Genomic DNA, 18,968 nt, shown 5'->3' on the forward strand with positions numbered 1-18,968 from the left:
TGGGGGGGGGGGGGAGTTGTTTTTTGTTTTCTTTGAGACAGAATCTTGCTCTGTTACCCAGGCTGGAGTTCAGTAGTGCTATCTCAGCCCACTGCAGCCTCCGTCTCACAGGTTCAAGCAATTCTCATGCCTCATCCTCCTAAGTAGCTGGGACTACAGGTGTGCACCACCACACCTGGCTAATTTTTGTATTTTTAGTAGAAGACGGAGTTTTGCCATGTTGCCTGGGCTGATCTCCAACTCCTGGGCTAAAGTGGTCCCCCTGCCTCAGCCTCCCAAAGTGCTGGGATTACAGGCATGAGCCACCGTGCCTGGCCCAAGAAAATTTCTTTTCTTTTCTTTTTTTTATTTATTATTATTTTTATTTTTTGAGATAGAGTCTCGCTCTGTGGCCCAGGCTGAGTGCAGTGGTGCGATCTCGGCTCACTGCAAGCTCCGCCTCCCGGGTTCACGCCATTGTCCTGCCCCAGCCTCCTGAGTAGCTGGGACTACAGGCGCCCGCTACCACGCCCAGCTAATTTTTTTGTATTTTTAGTAGAGACAATGTTTCACGATGTTAACCAGGATGGTCGCGATCTCCTGACCTCGTGATCCATCTGCCTCAGCCTCCCAAAGTGCTGGGATTGCAGGTGTGGGCCACCATGCCTGGCGGAAAATGTCTTTTCTTCATCATATCCCCAAATGCTGACAATGTGTCATTGCAGATGATGGTGTCATATTTTTTTTTTTTATTCTCCCAATTCATGTATACATTTTACATATCTTCTACCATGAACTTACTACTTTCATGATCCGTAGTTATACAGCACTTTTCAAAATCACTTGTTACTTATTGAGTGTGAGGCTCTAGACTATGCACTTTACATGTATCGATTTGACATAGGTACTTTCAGTTCCTCCCATTCTTATTGAGGAAGAAACTAAGACACAGAGAGATTAACTAGCTTGTCTCAGGTCACACAGCTAGCAAATGGTGGAATTGGCCTTCAGATCCAGACACAATGATTCGTGTGTGTTCAACCACTATGTATGCTGCTTTTGTAGAAATATATTAATGTTTTTCAAAGCAAACTTCTATTTCTTTGTAATTCCTTGATTCTCTCAGGGTCAGTAATTCCCCCAAATTCCCAGAGAATCCTTACTTCTTCATGCCTGGAGACTCAAGTTCCATCTTATGCTAAACTGTGATTACTGGAAGTTCCAGAGATCATTGTCACTTTTCGAGCACAACTCTGTGAACATAACTGTATATCAGATGACCACAGTTTTTTTCAAATTCCCTTTTAAAGAGTTTCTAATTCCGCGACAAGCCAATCAAATCTGTATTTCTTTTCCACCATAAGATGTAATCTTTCTAAAGTTCATTACAAAGTTACCTTTTTGTGTGGCTTAGATTAACCTGATATATTTTTCTATATATGTCTACTGTTTTTTTAATCAGTCATGTCAAGCAAGTAGTTCTAGTTCCAGGTGAATGGAAGAACTCCAAATCCATAGGTCTGTGGATTAGTGGACTTTGTGTGTGTGTCGTTCTTGAATATAGTGAAGGGATTCTATCCAGGCTGTGTGAACTTGACCACATTACATAAACTTTTGGTTTATATAAAGCAATTTAGAACCAATTGTAGTTGGGATTCAGTGTTAGTCACCATTTTCTTCATTGGTAGCATCACCACCAGTATCATCATCTCCCCCTAGCTCAATATTTGCCTCTTAGGCAGCCATTCCTGCATTGGGAATTAGCAAGGCATGGGTGAATGTTTGGTAAGAGTCAGAAAGAGTCATATTTGCTCAAGTGCCTTTGCCATTGTAAGAGCCAGGATTCTCAGCTGCATGTCATCTGTGTGACTGCAGATAAACCACGTACCCCTCTTGTCCTCAGTTTGTTTTTTGTACAATTAAAGTTGACTGCCTTAGATCTCTTTGGGTTCAAGAGAGGATGCTGCAAGTTTTCTTAGTGTTTCTATAAAGAGGACGACCATTGGTTTGAGATCACTGGGAAAAAGGAATCTTTGCTTTCCATTGAGAAAATATATTCTCTTATGCCTGGGGCAGTGTATTATACATATAGTAATAGTTTTAGTTTCCATTTACTGAATAACTGTCATGCTTCAGGTGCTGTGCTAAGGGCTTTACCTACATATGTCACATAATCTTTACAATGTAACCTCTCTGGTCTTGTGTTTCTCTGTTTTTTTTTTTTTTTATTTTTTGGTTTTTGGTTTTGTTTTTTTTTTGACACACAGTTTATGATCTACAAGTTAAAGTAACCACAAACATAATGCGTGCACCACACACTTGCATACATCATGCTGTATTATAAGTATCAATTGTAATAGTGATATTTGAAACATTTTTCTATATGCTTTGCATAATAAGTAACACAAATATTTTGGAGTAGGTAAAATAGTTTAACTATTTTAGTTATTTGACATACTTTAAACAATGTATTTATAGTAAACAATTGTGGTGTTTTTATTTGGGGATTTTTTTAAATATTATTTTTTCCAAGAATTGTTCAGAATTTTTTTCTCTCCAGAGAGAAGAAAAAAAAATTGTAAGCGTATAACTGCTGAGAAGGCAAAAACTGAGAAAGGCCTAACCTGTTAGGCCCAACCTGAAAAGAATTTCTTTTCAGCACTAGGTAATAGACATATGGAGTCCCTCTGTATCATTTCTTTTTTAAAAAAATATAACTTCAACTTTTAATTTAAATTCATGGGTACATGTGCAGATTTGTTACCTGGGTATATCGCATGATGCTGAGTTTGGGGATATCCTGACACCCAGGTACTGAGCATAGTACCCAGTAGTTAGTTTTTTCACCCTTGCCCACTTGCCTCTCTCTCTCTCCCTCATCTGTTAACTGGGTATAATTTACCTCAAAGAATTGTGAAAAAATAAATAATATAATGGCTCTGCACTGTTTGGTACTTGTCTGGCAATAAACACTAAAAAAATTACAACTTTTAATTATCTTCCTTATCCCCAATGACCAGGGACCAGGGCAGGTTTAATAACACAGTAAGCTAGCACCCATACCACCTCCACCAAAAAAAGAAGAAGAATGTATTTATAGCAGAGTGCAAGAGTCTACAGTGGCTTAAAACAAGAGCTAGAAATCCCGCTGGACCTAAAAGTCACGCCGAATGGGTCAGGAGAAGAGATCTCACTTAGATGGAGGTGAAGTGTAAGATACAGGTGTCCGGAGTCGTCAACTGTGGCTGGACTTCAGTGAAATTTGGGTAAAAAAAAGAAAAAGACTTGTGTTCTCTTAGCTCTGCTTTTCTATTATTTGCTTTATGAAAAGTTCCTTTTGAAAAAAATCCAACTTTGGCTTAGCTGAACCAAAGAATGAGGGACTTGTCCAGAATGAGGCTTGAGGAAGAGCTGAGAATCAAGGTATGATGGGGACAACATAAATATTCCAAAAGAAGATAGATGAACTCAGATAACCAGAGAGGTGAAAACACAGCGTGTGAGAGAGCAGCGATAGCTGGACTTGTTAATTCCTTCCTGTCCGCCTGCTTGGAGTTTGCCATCACAACAGTAGAAACACAGGATGCTGCTACAGGGATTCAGAAGCAGGGCTGGTCCCTTGGGTCTGGGGATATCAGGGGACACTGCTGCTTGAAGGAATTGGACTGTGAACAGAGTTTTTAGGGAATGGTTAAATTTAGATGAAAAAGATTCTTGGATGCCATGTAAATGTGGGCAAAGAACAGGGAGGGCAGACTTGTAGATATGGTTATGGCTCACGGAGTCCTGGCCATGGAAACATCTGGTTGAAAAAAAGCAAGTCTTTTGTGTGGAGAAAAGAAGGGAGATTAAAGTTAGAAGGTATGACACTGAGAAAAGACCCTTCCCTTCATTCTGGAAGCAGAAGGGCCCACAGTGAGTCATGCATTTTTAGCTCCGGAGGTCTGCATAGCCCTTTGCCAAGATTACCTACGGCCATCTTTGGTCTAATCAGTGACCTTGGTACAGTGTGAGTATCAAGTTCTCATGAGACAATGTTTTGTTTTTGTTTTTCCATCCTAGCCAGTCTGTAGACTTGTGACCTTGGGCAAGTCACTGAACTGTTTGCCCATTTTAAATCAAGAGTTATACAACTTTCCCCAACTTCCATTAGAAAAGTTGGGAACAAGAAATAAAATTAGTGTAGAGAGAAACTAACTAGCACAGCATCTGGTTCATAGTAAACAATCAATACAGTGTTTTTATTTTGTGTCTTAAATGTAGGGAGGTTATGCTGCACTTGTCTCTGTGTTTCTGGATGCTCCTCATTTTTCAAACTGTTATACAGATACAATCTTAGCTATTTTAAATAGTGCTTTAAGGAGTGTAAATTAATGGAGATTATTAGGATTTCCCCCCTCCAATCCTAATATTTGATCAATAGTGAGTAGTTCCGCATTTTACATTATTAATCGTTTTTGGGCCTTTCCTATATTCCCATTTCTGTTTCTTTCTTTTGTCTTCTATCTGCTGGAATGTTGCCTCTAAATCATTTTTACTCTTTGCTTCTTTGCCCAAATTCAGGCAAGAAAAGGAAGGTACTTTGTGAAGCAAAGCATTCATAGGTGTTAATTGCCTCTTAGGGCATCCCGAGTATGTGTGACTTATAGTATAAGAAAAAAAGGAATGCAGCACCATATTTGTTTGAGCAAGAACTGGGTTCAGTGTTACTAGGAAAATCATGGAAAATCCTCCATTATTTTGAGCATAATTCTAGTTAGATTCTTCCACAAGCTTCAAAATTAGCAAGTCTCATTCTGAGGTATGAAAAGATGTGAATCTGAATTATTCATAATGAGAGTTGCTGAGCTGCACCCTCATAAAAGGCAATTGCAAAAAACAGTGGGTTAAATACAGTGAGTTAATAGAGCCTTTTGATTCATTTATCCTTGCATTTGACCCCGATTTTTTTCTACTTTGGGAACCTGGAGGATGGGGCCAACTTATTTATTTTTAAACACAATCTAGTCTTAAACAGAGGGAAAAAAGAGTTTGATGCAGCATCCAACTTAACATTTTAGACATTTTCTAATAAACTTCACTTCGGTTTTACTTCACTGCAATGCTAATGTGGCCTACAGTCATAGCAGCCTAGGCTGTGATCTTGTCAACTCTCATGAGCTAAACAGGCTCAGGCTTGGGCACTGCTTGAATGGAATCCCTCCAAAGACAACTCAGGTGCCGGAGACTTAGTGTAGTGATTCAGCGTCTGGCACTGGCTCCAAGAGGAGCAACCAGCCAGTGCCTCAGCAAGGTGGTTATAGGGCCCTATGTTAATGGGAGTAGGAGTATGATGGTGGTGGCTTTTTTTTTTTTTTTTTTTTTTTTTTTTTTTTTTGCTCTTCCAAAAGACTTCAAACAGACTTCCTGACTGTTTGTAGTCGTTAAACTTACTACACCTAATTTTGCAAGAGGATCATAGACCATAGATACCCCCCCCCCTTTTTTTTTTGATGTCGTGAAGATCCTATGCTTTAGCTTCCTGGCTGGGAAGTATCCTATATGTGCCTTTCAAGTAAAAAAGATTACTTATAGTTGCAAGCGGATACAGGGTTTGCTGACCCCTTCCTGGGCTTGATTGGCGGTGGGGTTTCTAGCAGAATGCCACCTCCTATCTAGAGCCTTCGGCATCTCTGTGTGTCCATGTCTCCTGTAGTTGGTGCATGGAATGGCATTTGAACCCACAACAGTCATGCAGGCAAATCACGAGGTGGTGCAGGAACACATTTGCACAATTCTCTTTCGTCCGAGTTCTTGAAGAAAAAAAGGAGGGAGGGAGGAAAGAAGGAAGGATTTTTTGCCATCTTTTCCTCCCCAAGAAAATATACTCAAATAAATTGGTGACTTTAAAAGAAACAAAAAGCACAACTCCCAAACCTACCTTTGCAGTATTTGTTGAACATTAAAGTAAAAGAAAAGCAAGGAATATACATAATAGGCATCATAGCAATGATAACCACCCTACGTGTAGCTTAAAGAATATAAAATCATGTCTGTAAGTATATGTGAAACCTAACATTGGACGTAGATCTAGAAGAGGTTCAGGCTGGTGTGGGGTGATAAAGTGGTCCAAGTACTGCAGAGGGTGCTTTGGCCTGGCCTTTACCTCTTCCCCACCGTCCCCACACAGAGATGACACTGCCCATGACCCATGATTGTAACTCCTCTGCAGTTAGGACAATGATGACCATAGAGAACAGTGGCTTTTATGTTTCTTGTCCCTTTCCATTTTGACTCAAACACATAATGTTGGAATGCTGTAGATACGGAGTTGTCTCTGCTCTGATTTTTCTCCATGCCTATCTTGACGTTGTCTCATAAACTTATTTGCAAAGACTGGAACACTTTTTCAAATCCATGCAAAATGTCCTACCTAAATATCAGCTGTTATTAAATGCTCTGTAAGCATAGGATAATTTGTCCAGCTGTCGAAACTCTTGAGGATGGATGATGCTACATAGAGCCTTTCCGTTCTCAGCCACTGATTCAAATTCAATATATCCCAGTTGATGTAAGACTTGGCTGTCTACTGCACCTGCTTTTGGGGTTGAGTCAAGTGGATTTACTACCGGTGAATGTTCAGAGTCCACACCCTTATTTGCAGTATCATAGAGTAGACCAAGCAGTGACTGGTACAAAGAAACTGTTAAAGGCTGTCTGTGAATGGTCATTACCCCCTGTAAGTTTTGTTGGAGGATGTGTTTTGTTTTCTGTTTACGACGCCAATAACCTGACTCAACGATTTACTGCAGTGCTTTTGTTCTTCCCTTGTGTATCTAATAGTTACATAGTCATAAGAATTGGAATCTTTCTTTGAGCATCTAATATTTTCACAATCACCAGAATCCCTCCATGAGATTAGCTTACTTTTTCCATTGTCTTGTTATAACCAAGTGCTCTATTTGTAAAATGAAATTTTTTTTTTTTTTTTTTTGAGACGGAGTCTCGCTCTGTCACCCAGGCTGGAGTGCAGTGGCCGGATCTCAGCTCACTGCAAGCTCCGTCTCCCGGGTTCACGCCATTCTCCTGCCTCAGCCTCCCGAGTAGCTGGGACTGCAGGCGCCCGCCATCTCGCCCGGCTAGTTTTTTGTATTTTAGTAGAGACGGGGTTTCACCGTGTTAGCCAGGATAGTCTCGATCTCCTGACCTCGTGATCCGCCCGTCTCGGCCTCCCAAAGTGCTGGGATTACAGGCTTGAGCCACCGCGCCCGGCCTGAAATTTTTAAAAAAGTGTTTGAAGAACCTGTTGCTTTGGAATACTGCTGATTCTGTATGAATACTTCCAGTTCTACAAGCCACTGTCATTTCTTTCTTTTTCTTTTCTTTAAGTCATTTACAGCCCTTAATTCCTTCCTGCACTGGAGTGATTGCTCTGTCTAAAGCAAGAAGGTGATGAAGTTTCCTTGCATACTTAGTCCCCGGTCTTGCTACAGAGTGATTGTCAGATTGTGTTAAATGATCATCGCTTTGGTTGCTGGGGTTGAACAAAGATAGCAAACTAGTTTAGGGGAACCAGGCTCTCTAGAGGGACTCAAAGAGGATGTAGAGGATGAGAAACAGAGGAGAGAATATGACTCCTTTCCTACTAATCTTCCCATGCTGCTTTTCTCTTTTTACAAGTTTTTCCTCCCACCCCCATATCCACAGTGACTGTTGATTAGCCCATGAAATTATCTGAAAAACAGGTTTGATCTTGAGGGGTGGGGAGAGTCTAGGAAAAGAAATTAGAAGAAGGGTGGCTGACTCAGACCAGCCTTTCAAGCTGGAAATGGGACAACTTCTCAGGGCAGACAGGAAATAACCAACTCTTGACTGGCCACCAATAAGGCACGTGCTGTCTTCGTTCTGTGGGTGCTCAGGATCTCATACTGATCTGAACTGCTGTCAATTACCTACCAGCAGAAACACATCTTCAAGGTTTGAGGCAAGTTTTAAACAGTTTCAGATCAAAAGCACATGGATGTATTTCCTTTTCAGAACATCAACATTGAATTTGAGCTTAAAGAACAGCTAATTAATAATGTTCTTGCTCCTTGGCCAAACTCTAAAATTATTTTGGGGAACTGATTGAAAGATGTGTTTATATAAGATTCTATCCAATGAAATCTTTGGGGATCTCAGAATACAGATAGCAACCTAAGACGGGGATTGACAGACTTTTCCAGTAAAGAGCCAGATAAGAAATATTTTAGGTCTCAAAGGCCATGTGGTCTCTGTCAAAAGTCTTTGACTCCATTTTGTAGCAGAAAAGTAGCCATAGATTATATATAAGGGGATGAACTTGACTATTGGTAAATACCAAAATTTGAATACCATGTAAGTTTCACATGTTATAATATAATCTTATTTTATTTTTTCTCAACCATTTAAGTAAGCAAAAACCATTCTTATATCATGAACTGATATATGACAGATGTACAAAATGGGTGAGAGACTGAATTTGGTCCACGGGCTATAGTTTGCTGGCCCGTGACTAGAAACTTTCCAGTTAGTCATATTTTTTGAAGACCTCCATGTGTCAGTGGCTTATCTCAGACCCTGTCACCAAGTGTGTTATGCAAAACATTTTAGAAAGATTTTCTCCTTCTACCAGCTTGCTTTATGTATATGTGCATGCCTGTTCAAACCATATTTTATATAAACTTGTTGATGTTTCTTAAAATATGGTAGACATGTTTTTGAACATCGGCTACCTTGATAAACATGCTAAACATAGAATTACCTAGCCCCTAAATATAAGCACCTGCTATGATCTTAGAATGTAAATAGCTCAGAAGTTGTAAACATGCTTATGTAAAACATAATTTGTAAATAACAGATGGCGCTTATTTACTAAGAATATGAAGGCACTGATGAGAATGAAGTAATCTTGGACCAATAGAATGGAAGGTGTGTCAAAAATGTCCAGGTTCCCAGTTAATGTGAAAACATGACCTACCAAATCAGCAGTGAAAAGACCATCTCACTGGCTCTTGAGTTCTGAGAGCTGGCCATGGACCATGGCATGCCAGCCATCGGGCAGTTCCAACCCCTTGTGCAGATCCAGGCATAGATGGGAGACTAGTCAATCCACAGTTGAGATGAAAGTGATGCATGCCTGCCCCCCACTCCCCCCGCCCCGCCCACTTCTTCTTTTAGCTCAGAGAGCCACTTATTTTAGTTTGAAGGAAAATAAATGTGAATGTGTGCAACTGGGCTCTAAGTGCCTTAGTTTTATCATTCACCTCCACTCTGTGACATCCTCAAACTGTGTCTTTACTGTAACCTGAGCCTAGCATGAAAATACAGGACCAGGTTATCCAGTGCCAAGCAATTGTCACATCTGTTATAAACGAAGTGTTGACTCAGCCCAGCCCAGGAACCACCACCAAGAGTAAAAGGTCTCCAGAGATGGGATTGGACCTTTTACGTTATTTACATTAGCAATTGATCTGGAACTTGAGTCAGAGTTGATCCTTGCTTCTTAAAAGAGAAATTCATTTATTTATATCTTTTCTGTCTCTCTCCTTCTGCCGCTTGCCCTCTCCTTCCTCCTTTTTCACCCTCCTCTCTCCCTGTCCCATAAACTCAAACACATATCCACACACATTCTGTATCCAGAGAATCTAATTTTATCTTCAAACAATATATCCTAAGGGACTTTTCTCTAATTGTGATTGAGATACTGTTATAAGAATAAGAAAAGTCCATTCTCACTCCTCAATTGTATTGGAATAATCTCTGGCCTGGCACTGTGACTCACAGCTATAATCCCAACACTTTGAGAGGCCAAAGTGGGAGGATTGCTTGAGCCCAGAAGTTTGAAACCAGCTGGGGCAACACAGTGAGATCCTGTCTCTACAAAAATGAAAAAATTAGCTGGGTGTGGTGGCCCATGCCTGTAGTCCCAGCTACTCAGGAGGCTGAGGTGGGAGGATTGCTTGAGCCCAGGAGGTCAAGGCTACGGTGAGCCGTGATTGTGCTACGGCACTCCAGCCCAGGCAACAGAGTGAGACCTTGGCTCGAAGAAAAAAAAAAAAAAAAAGATGATCTCTGGGGTTTAGGCAGTGGAGTTGGAGATGAAGGACATAATCTGTTCTGATCACATAACAGGTAAAAATGGTTATCAAGTCATCATCTACAGGAAACATGGTGAACATAGGTCTCTGACATAGTTTCCAAAGGGGATCCCATCAGTCATTGCACATTTTTCACTGTCCCACACTGAACATTATAATAAGTGTTTTTTTACTTTTTACAAATCGTAGATGCTGGATATTTATATTATAATGCCCAGATACATAGTGTTAAACACTAAGGATTTATTGCCTCTCCTTGCATGTGACAATTTAAAATCTAGACCACAGTAATTTATATATCATGGAAAGAAAACACGTTTTATTGGTTGATTTCAAACCATGTTATAGGTTCTGTTCAGTTAGGTTTTAAAACTCCTGCTGAGGCCTCAGGCAATTTTTAAATGGATTTTAATTTGGGGAGGATATGGATAATAATTTGTTCCTACTCTGTTAACATACTCATGATAAAGCTGGGGAATTATTGTGGGATAATTCATAGCAGTTCATATCAAAATGAATTATTCTCTGCACTAGTGTTGTCTCTCCATCCCAACTATTTATTTTACCTGTGTTTATTCATTTGGGAGCTGAAATTTGGAAGCCAGTTTGCACATCTTTATCTTGTGGTGTTCTCTGTTCAGTAGGTCGGCTACAGTTTCCCTTGGGTTCACACAAGTTTGCAAACCTTTTCCCCCTGTGCTTGTATCTTGGATTATCATCTTTAGTGGGCCTCTGTTTGAGATGGTATGAAGAGGCTGGCGTTTGCAATATGATTATTTAAGTTCATGTACCCTATATTGGGTCTGAAAAAAAAAAGTTCTACATGACTTTTTTACCCCCTTCAAACCAGAAAAATTAAATCTGCGGATCCTAGTAGCTAATTTTGAAATGTGTGATCATTCTGTAGAGCCAGCTCAGTAAGCATTTGTTGAAAACTTAGGTTTAAGTTCTATACTTTCCTTTGCTTATGTACATTTATGAGACCATGCTCATATAAGAATAGTTTTGTGATGGCCGGACACGATAGCTCATGCCTGTAATCCCAGCACTTTGGGAAGCTGAGGCGGGCAGATCACTGAGGTTGGGAGTTTGAGACCAGCCTGGCCAATATGACAAAACCCTGCCTCTACTAAAAATACAAAAACTAGCAAGGCATGGTGGCAGGTGCCTGTAGTCCCAGCTACTCGGGAGGCTTGGGCAAGAGAATTGCTTGAAACCAGGAGGCAGAGGTTGCAGTGAACCAAGATTGCGCTACTGCACTCCAGCCTGGGCAACAGAGCAAGATTTTGCCCCCTCCTCCCCCTGCCAAAAAAAAAGAATAGTTTTGTGTGTATGTATGTATGTTTTTCTTAAAGACACTTTGCTGAACTGAGGAGTTGACTGTAGCTGCTCTGAGACTTGACTATTTAAAAATTGAGGCCGGGTACAGTGGCTCACACCTGTAATTCCAGCACTTTGGGAGGCCGAGGCAGGTGGATCACCTGAGGTCAGGAGTTAGAGACCAGCCTCGCCAACATGGCAAAACTCCATGTCTACTAAAAATACAAAAATTCACCGGGTGTAGTGACACATGTCTGTAGTCCCAGCTACTCAGGAGGCTGAGGCAGGAGAATTACTTGAACCCGGGAGGCAGAGGCAGGAGAATTACTTGAACCCGGGAGGCAGAGATTGCAGTGAGCCGAAATCTCACCACTGCACTCCAGCCTGGGTGACAGAGTGAGACTCCGTCTTCAATAATAATAATAATAATAATAATAGTAGTAGTAGTAGTAGTAGTAGTAATAAAAAGTGAGTGCCTGTTCTCCCAGTATTTGGTGGAGTATAAGTTATATAGAGTCTTCATTACTTTGTTTTTCTTTGCTTGCTTTATTTTAGTGTTAAATGTGCGTGTAACCTTTCTCCTCTTTCCCACCATATTTTTCTCTGCACTGTCATCTACAGTCCCTCTCTCTGCCTTTCCAACTAGCAGCCAAACCCTTCTTTGCTGATCAGTCTATTATTCTGAGAAGTCTGATGATAGCACTTAAAATATATAACAGTTCCCTTTCTACATTAAAAAGCTGTAAAACCTTCATGTGAAATAACTAAGGGAACATATATAGTAGGAGAAGAGGCTTTTGCTCCTGCAGATACCTTGCAAAGGGGACTGGGACTATTTTTCTTATATGATATAAATGAAATCTTCACTCTGCCCACTTTTACACCTACGCATGTACTGAGCGTCTCCAAGGAGACAAGGAAACCCGGAGTCCAGTGATGGTGAATCCTCCGTGAGACAGCAGGCTAGAGTCTCAGGCAACTCTCCCAGGCGTCTTGGCTTCCAGATGCCCCACTCAGACAGCCCCTTTTCTCGAGGCTCTTCCAGGCAGGCCTTGTCGAATCTGTCTCTCCCTTCACAGCTGAACTAGCCCGTGCATTACATCTGAAGGGCTGGTCGTGGTGAGTTCAGTAGGCAGAAGGCCTCCCTGGGACACGGGAGTGGACGCAGTAGGGAGGTGGGATAGCAGGGTTCCACTTTTCTCATGGTCTTTTCTTTGTCACTTATCTATCAGTGCTTGTGTTTGTCAGCTTTCGTTTGCACCTCTTAAACACAAAGGCGCCACTCAACCTTACACAGTATCTTAAAAATATTATGTGTTACAACTCTAGTTATGAGCACAGTTCAGTGAGCGTGTCCTTTTAGGAGAAGCACTGTCCTTGCACATTCCATGTTTTTAGGTGTCTGCTCATGAACATTAATCCTCTAGACTACTCTGTTTTCTCTTTCTTCTGAGTTCAATGCACAGGGACACCCAGGCCCTCTTACCTCTCTTCCATTACACCATTGTCCCTATAACTTTTCTTGTAAATATACATGTTGTTTTCTTATATAAATGAAGTACCTGTTCCTTTTTAAGGAACACACTACCATCATAAGTCCGTTATGCTAAGTTTCTAAGACTATAGCCTCAGGTCCTTTTGATGTATTGATGACATCTATGTGTGCCTCTTCTTTGATGCACAAATAATTTGGTTACCGTATAGAAATTATTATTCATATAAGAAGTCTCATTTTGTGTCTAAACTCTAAGCACATCATTTAATGAGCATTCTTGACATCTCTGCCATGTTCTCTGCCATTCTTGGTTCTCAGCTGCATTGACTCAAGTAACCCAACTTTTCATATGACTTTCTAGCACAATATCCTCAAACTTCAGTTTTCTGTTGCTGATCCTACTGCCATCTTTGGAAAGATGTGTGGCTAGCCATTATTCCTGTTCTGAATTCTTTGGCAGTGAATGTCTTCGTGGGAGTTTATCGATGACATTATTTTTTTCTTTTTTACTTGAACTTTTATTTTATTTTATTTTGTTTTTTGAGGTGGAAACTTACTGTGCTACCCAGACTGAAGGGCAGTGGTGCTATCTCAACTCACCCCAACCTCCGCCTTCTGGATTCAAGCGATTCTCCTGCCTCAGCCTCCCAAGTAGCTGGGATTACAGGCATCTGCCACTACACCCAGCTGATGTTTGTATTTTTAGTAGAGACAGGGTTTCAACATGTTGGCCAGGCTGGTCTCGAACTCCTGACCTCAAGTGATCTGCCCACCTCAGTCTCCCAAAGTGCTGGGATTACAGGCGTGAACCACCACGCCCAGTCTTGAACTTTTAAAAAGATTTGTCAGTCATATGTTAAACATTTTAGAGGACTCTTCTGTTTTCTTCCTGCTTTATCTCCAATTCATACTACCTCCCCAATGTCTACCTTTAAGGAAAAACCTTCCCATGTTGTAAGCCTGAAAGGGTCATTTGTAATAAACATAACCAGTTTTATTCACAGATACATAACGTTCCTCTTTAAGATGACTAGAGATCAGATTTGCCAAATTTTCCTCTCTGATTTCTATCAGGGTCATCCTAGGTATGTCTCATCTGTTTCATCTTCCTTCCTAGATAGCCTAACCCATAGTGTATACTTTTCCTGTGATCCACCACTTAGCTGTTTCTCTTTATTTGGACTCAGATCGGGTGAAAGTATTACTTTCAACTTGAGTCCCCACATTTCCCCAAGAAGAATTGAGGGAGGGTGAAGGTGATCCTGGAAAGGGCCCTGTAGTGTCTCCCAAGTTTTCATCTTTGCCCGGGTTCCTCCTAGTGTCTCTGTCATCTTTCTTCAGAGTCCCAATCACTCATGGTCTTAAGTTTCATGTCAGATCTGTAGTAGGAATAAAGTGTCTGCTTTGATGCCTGTGGAACTGTGGATGAAATTGGCCAAGTCAAAGGAAACGTAAACAAATTCTGGAAATTTTTCCAACTAAGACTGGTGGGAAGTTTCGTTTGCTGTTTTCATTTGCCAGGAAATAGGAAAGTCAGGACCCAGTCCCAAAGCGCACTTCCTGGAATCCTTTTTTATGAAGAGTCCCCTGAACCTGTGTAGTAACGCAAAGGATTTTCATCTGTTTTTCCTTCCAGGCACTTCAGGTGGCAAGACAGCTCCTTCTTCAGCAGCAACAGCAGCAGCAAGTTAGTGGATTGAAGTCTCCCAAGAGGAATGACAAACAACCAGCTCTTCAGGTAACAATTCTTTTTCTTTTTAAATTGACATTCTACCCTTTGGGATAACTGATAAGCAATTCCGGAGTGGATTGTGTTGAGCATTGCAAATCATGTAAGAAAATCTTCTGTGGAAAGTGCATTTTTGGTTTACCAGCAGGGTATAACATTTTGGGGAAAATGTGTGTTTGACCAAAAGTTTTATTGTCAGGCGTAAGATCTCCTGATCAGTGAATATAATAGAAGGATAAGGAGTTGCAAGTGTTGAGTTGCTGATAGGCAGTGTAGGTTACCAATGAGAAAAGTTCATAGTACTCAGAATTGTCACCACGTTCTCTTATGTTGGGTCTGGAAATGGGATAAACACACACAGACACACACCTTACTTCAGTGTAGTCATCCTCAATAGGGATGATTACCTCCTGCCCCCCACCAGAGGACAATGGGCAATGTCTAGAGACATTTTTGGTTGCCACAACTAGCAGGGCAGAGGTGTTGCTGGCATCCAGTAGGTACAGGCCAGGGATCTTACCAAACATCCTGCAATGCACAGGACATGACACACTGTGATTCATCCCAGAATGTCAGTAGCATCAAGAACTATGACTTGGCCTGAGGAGGATGTGGTACTTTTAATATTATGTCTTGTAATGATTCTAATATATACCCAATTCTTCAGTGGATACGTTCAGAATGTTTCTAGGTCATAATTTTTAAGTGGCAAGAAATTTTTATGTAAAGATACAAAAATGGTTGTTCTAGCAACTTCTGATTTCAGGCACGTTGAAGGCAAGGGGTTAATGGAGTAGAAGGAGTAAGTTTATAAAAATCTAATTTGGGGCTGGGCATGGTGGCTCACACCTGTAATCCCAGCACTTTGAGAAGCTGAGGCAGGCGGATCATTTGAGGTCAGGAGTTTGAGACCAGGCTGGCCAACAAGGTGAAACTCCATCTCTACCAAAAATACAAAAATTAGCCAGGCGTGGTGGCGGGTGCCTGTAATCCCAGCTACTAGGGAGGCTGAGGCAGGAGAATCGCTTGAATCTGGGAGGTCGAGGTTGCAGTGAGCCAAGATTGTACCACCGTGCTCCAGCCTGGGTGACAAGAGTGAAACTCCATCTCAAAAAAAAAAAAAAAAAAAAAAAAAAATCTAACTTGGATTTTTGACTCAAAGTAGAAAATTGTAATAGAAATTGCAAAGAAACTTGAATCAGGGTCTTCATGCTCACATTTAAAAGAGGGCACTTGGCACCCGGGTCCTAAGTGGTTCAGACTACTTTCATAGCTGAAGGTGGGCATCCCTATCACAGGAGGTGACAGAATCTGTAAGCGGTAGCTGATAGGTGTATAACTTGGTGCCAATTAATTGGATAATGAGGTCAACCTAAATTCTAGCTTGTGTTTACTTTTCACAGGTCAGGGTGAACCACAGCCTGTTCCCAGATTATTCGCAAAGATCAAACTGACCTTGACCAGCAAGTTCTAGTTCTTCTACATGTACTTGGGAAACTCACTTTCCAGAGAGAGTTCAACACTATAGTGACACTTTATTGGAAGAGTTGACAATGTGCCTTGTTTACTAACCCTTCTGTAAACACTTATTTGTAAACCGTCAGCAGACCATGTGCCTTGGAATGCATGCGCATGCAGGGGACATTTTTAATGAGGTATAGTGCCATTGAGGGCCCATATCAGGTGCTATAAGAAGTGCTTTGTTGTGCAGATGTCTTAAGAACAGCTCTGGAGGATGAAATATGACTATATTGACCTTTCAGCTGTGAGCTTATTTGTCAGGATTCAAATAAGTTGAAAGGATCAAACTGAACAGTTTCCGTAGTCAGACTGGGAATTGTGTTTCAGAGGTCAGCAGCGGAGGCCACATTGCAGATTCCATAACATAGCCAATTGTTGGTACATATTAAAGTACTGGGGCATCTCCTGTGGACAGAGACACAATTAAAATTCTAATTTATTAATGTATACAGGGAGCTAGCCCAGCCTGTCACTCATTGATTCAAATGATGGTCCATTCTTTTTGCCTCCCTCTTGGAGCTCTCACCGCCTTAAAAATACCCCGAGTCCTCTTGAATTCATCAGACCTCAAGTGCATTGGGAAAATGAAAATATATTATTGGGGGGAAAATCTTACACATAGTAGAGCTTTGGTTAGAGATAATAAAAAAAATACACACATACACAATCTGTCTGATCACACTGCTCTTCAGTATTGAATATCATTTGTGATTTTTTTATGGTAGAATTATTTTCCCTCATACTTGCTTTTTAAAAACATATGGCATTTTTAGGTAACTTCTTTTCCAAGATGAACGAAGTTCCTTGAGGGCTAAATATAAGAAGTAAAGTTTCAGGGGATTTCCTTTTGAGGGCTCTTTTTCTTCTTGCCTGTTACAGGGTTTTTAGCCACCATGCAGAAGAGGATGATATAGAGGGCTTCGTTTTTCTTGGCAAGGACAGTGTCAAAACCAACCTCACACATTCTGCTGAGCTCTTCAGTCTGTATAAAAAGTGGGGGGAGAAGGGGTAATCTTGAATGCTGGTTTTGGTAAAGAAGATGTCTTGATTTTTTTTCCTACCCCCCAAGTAGAGGAGTTGACAAGCAGAGAATTTAGACCAGCTTTAAGATTTGGCCGGGGGAAAGAAATCTAAAGGGTTGGTGGACTGGTGTGTGTGTGTATCACAGACAATTGCTGAAGGACCCCTCAGCTGCCTGATAGGGTTATGCACATTCAGTAAGCTTTATTAGGTTGGCTGGCCTTCCACAAACAGAGGAGAAATTACTATCCTAGGCCACATGGTATATTACCTCATTATAAAAATATGCATATAGACTTGGTGATTCACAGAAAGAATAACCTTCATATTTAAATATATCTTGCCATACTGCATCCTCGCTGAGGCATCTCCGCCGGAGTGGCTCTGAAATGAAAGGGAAATCCTATAGCAAATCTTAACAGTGCTCATCTCTGATCTTCTCACCCTTCATAACTACACCGAGAGACCGATTTTAGCAAATTTCAGATCTTCTGCATAGAGGAAGGCTTGACAGGGAAGGAGGATTTGATCTGCTGATAGCTTGAGGGGAAAAAAAAAAAAAGAAACCCAAATCCCCAAATATACTGTGACTCATATTTTAAGCATATCTCACACTTCCCTGCTTTATGTTTGGCAGCGCTCTCTGGTTTCACAGGCTGATGATACAAACAAAAGAAAATGGAAAGTTAGAGGAGGCTATAAGTGGTTACTCGATAGAGATCATAAAATGTAGTCAAACATCACCAATTTGGTCTAATTTCAGGGAGATGAGAGTAAATAAGAGAGAAATGCTGCTCTTTGCAGATCCACATACTGAACCAAATCTGAGCTGGTCACATTCTTGGGTGATGTGGTTTATTAATGAAGGCATTAATCGGGCATAGATATTGCTTCTAAAGTTCTTGAGAAATATTCTACTTAGTAACTGAAATTATCTTTTTACTTAGTCTGTTCATTTGCTTTGCAAATTTTTTTATGAATGATACAAATGAAAATTGAAAATTGGCCCCATCATAAATTCAGAATCAGAGTGATCTGAATTAATTAAGTGCAAGTTGGTGATCATTTCCAAAGCAGGCTGGGCATGGTGCTGGTGTTCATGGGATACAGAACTGTTGAAGAGACAGACCCTGCCTTCAGGAAGCTTATGAGTTGTAAACAAATTAACGTTTTGCTGCAAAAAGAAAATTACAGATAAGTAAAAATAGTAGGCTCTTTTTTTTTTTGAGATGGAGTCTCGCTCTTTCACCCAGGCTGGAGTGCAGTGGAGCGATCTCGGCTCACTGCAACCTCCATCTTCCAGGTTCAAGTGATTCTCCTGCTCAGCCTCCCGAGTAGCTGGGACTACAGGCATGCACCACCACGCCCAGCTAATTTTTGTAATTTTAGTAGACACTAGGTTTTGCCATGTTGACCAGGCTGGTCTTGAACTCCTGACCTCAGGTGATCCACCTGTCTCGACCTCCCAAAGTGTTAGGATTACAGCCACTGTGCCCAGCATAGGCTCTCTTTTATAAATATTTATATACTTCTGAAGATGGCTTAAACAAATGAAATAAATGCTAAACAGTGCAGGTGTACTCATAACCTCGAAAATGCGTAACTTTACTGGCTGAAGATTAATTTGTGAGTAGATGAGCAATTTTATTGATCAAATTTTGGAACTTTGACCACCGTTTCTGGGTAGCAATTCATTTTGGTTCTTTAAGCATTTTAGTTGCTGGCACGAGTACATAAACTGGAAGGAAATCAAATGACACATTTTCTCCTAAGAAAGTAAGAGTACATGTGTATTCTGGCAGCATTA

At 40.9% G+C, this 18,968-nt stretch overlaps 1 protein-coding gene across 11 annotated transcripts in view; it reads left to right on the top strand.

Annotated features, from left to right (window-relative positions):
• Positions 1-18,968, top strand: part of FOXP1 (forkhead box P1) — a 631,582-nt gene that overhangs the window by 458,741 nt on the left and 153,873 nt on the right. For all 11 annotated transcript variants that reach the window (XM_031935180.1, XM_023200113.1, XM_031935179.1 and 8 more), the window contains one exon: positions 14,528-14,629. In XM_031935180.1, coding sequence (XP_031791040.1) covers positions 14,528-14,629 — 102 coding nt within the window. The remainder of the gene's footprint in view (positions 1-14,527; positions 14,630-18,968) is intronic.

Source organism: Piliocolobus tephrosceles, chromosome 2, assembly GCF_002776525.5.
Source record: "Piliocolobus tephrosceles isolate RC106 chromosome 2, ASM277652v3, whole genome shotgun sequence".
Classification (NCBI taxonomy): domain Eukaryota; kingdom Metazoa; phylum Chordata; class Mammalia; order Primates; family Cercopithecidae; genus Piliocolobus; species Piliocolobus tephrosceles.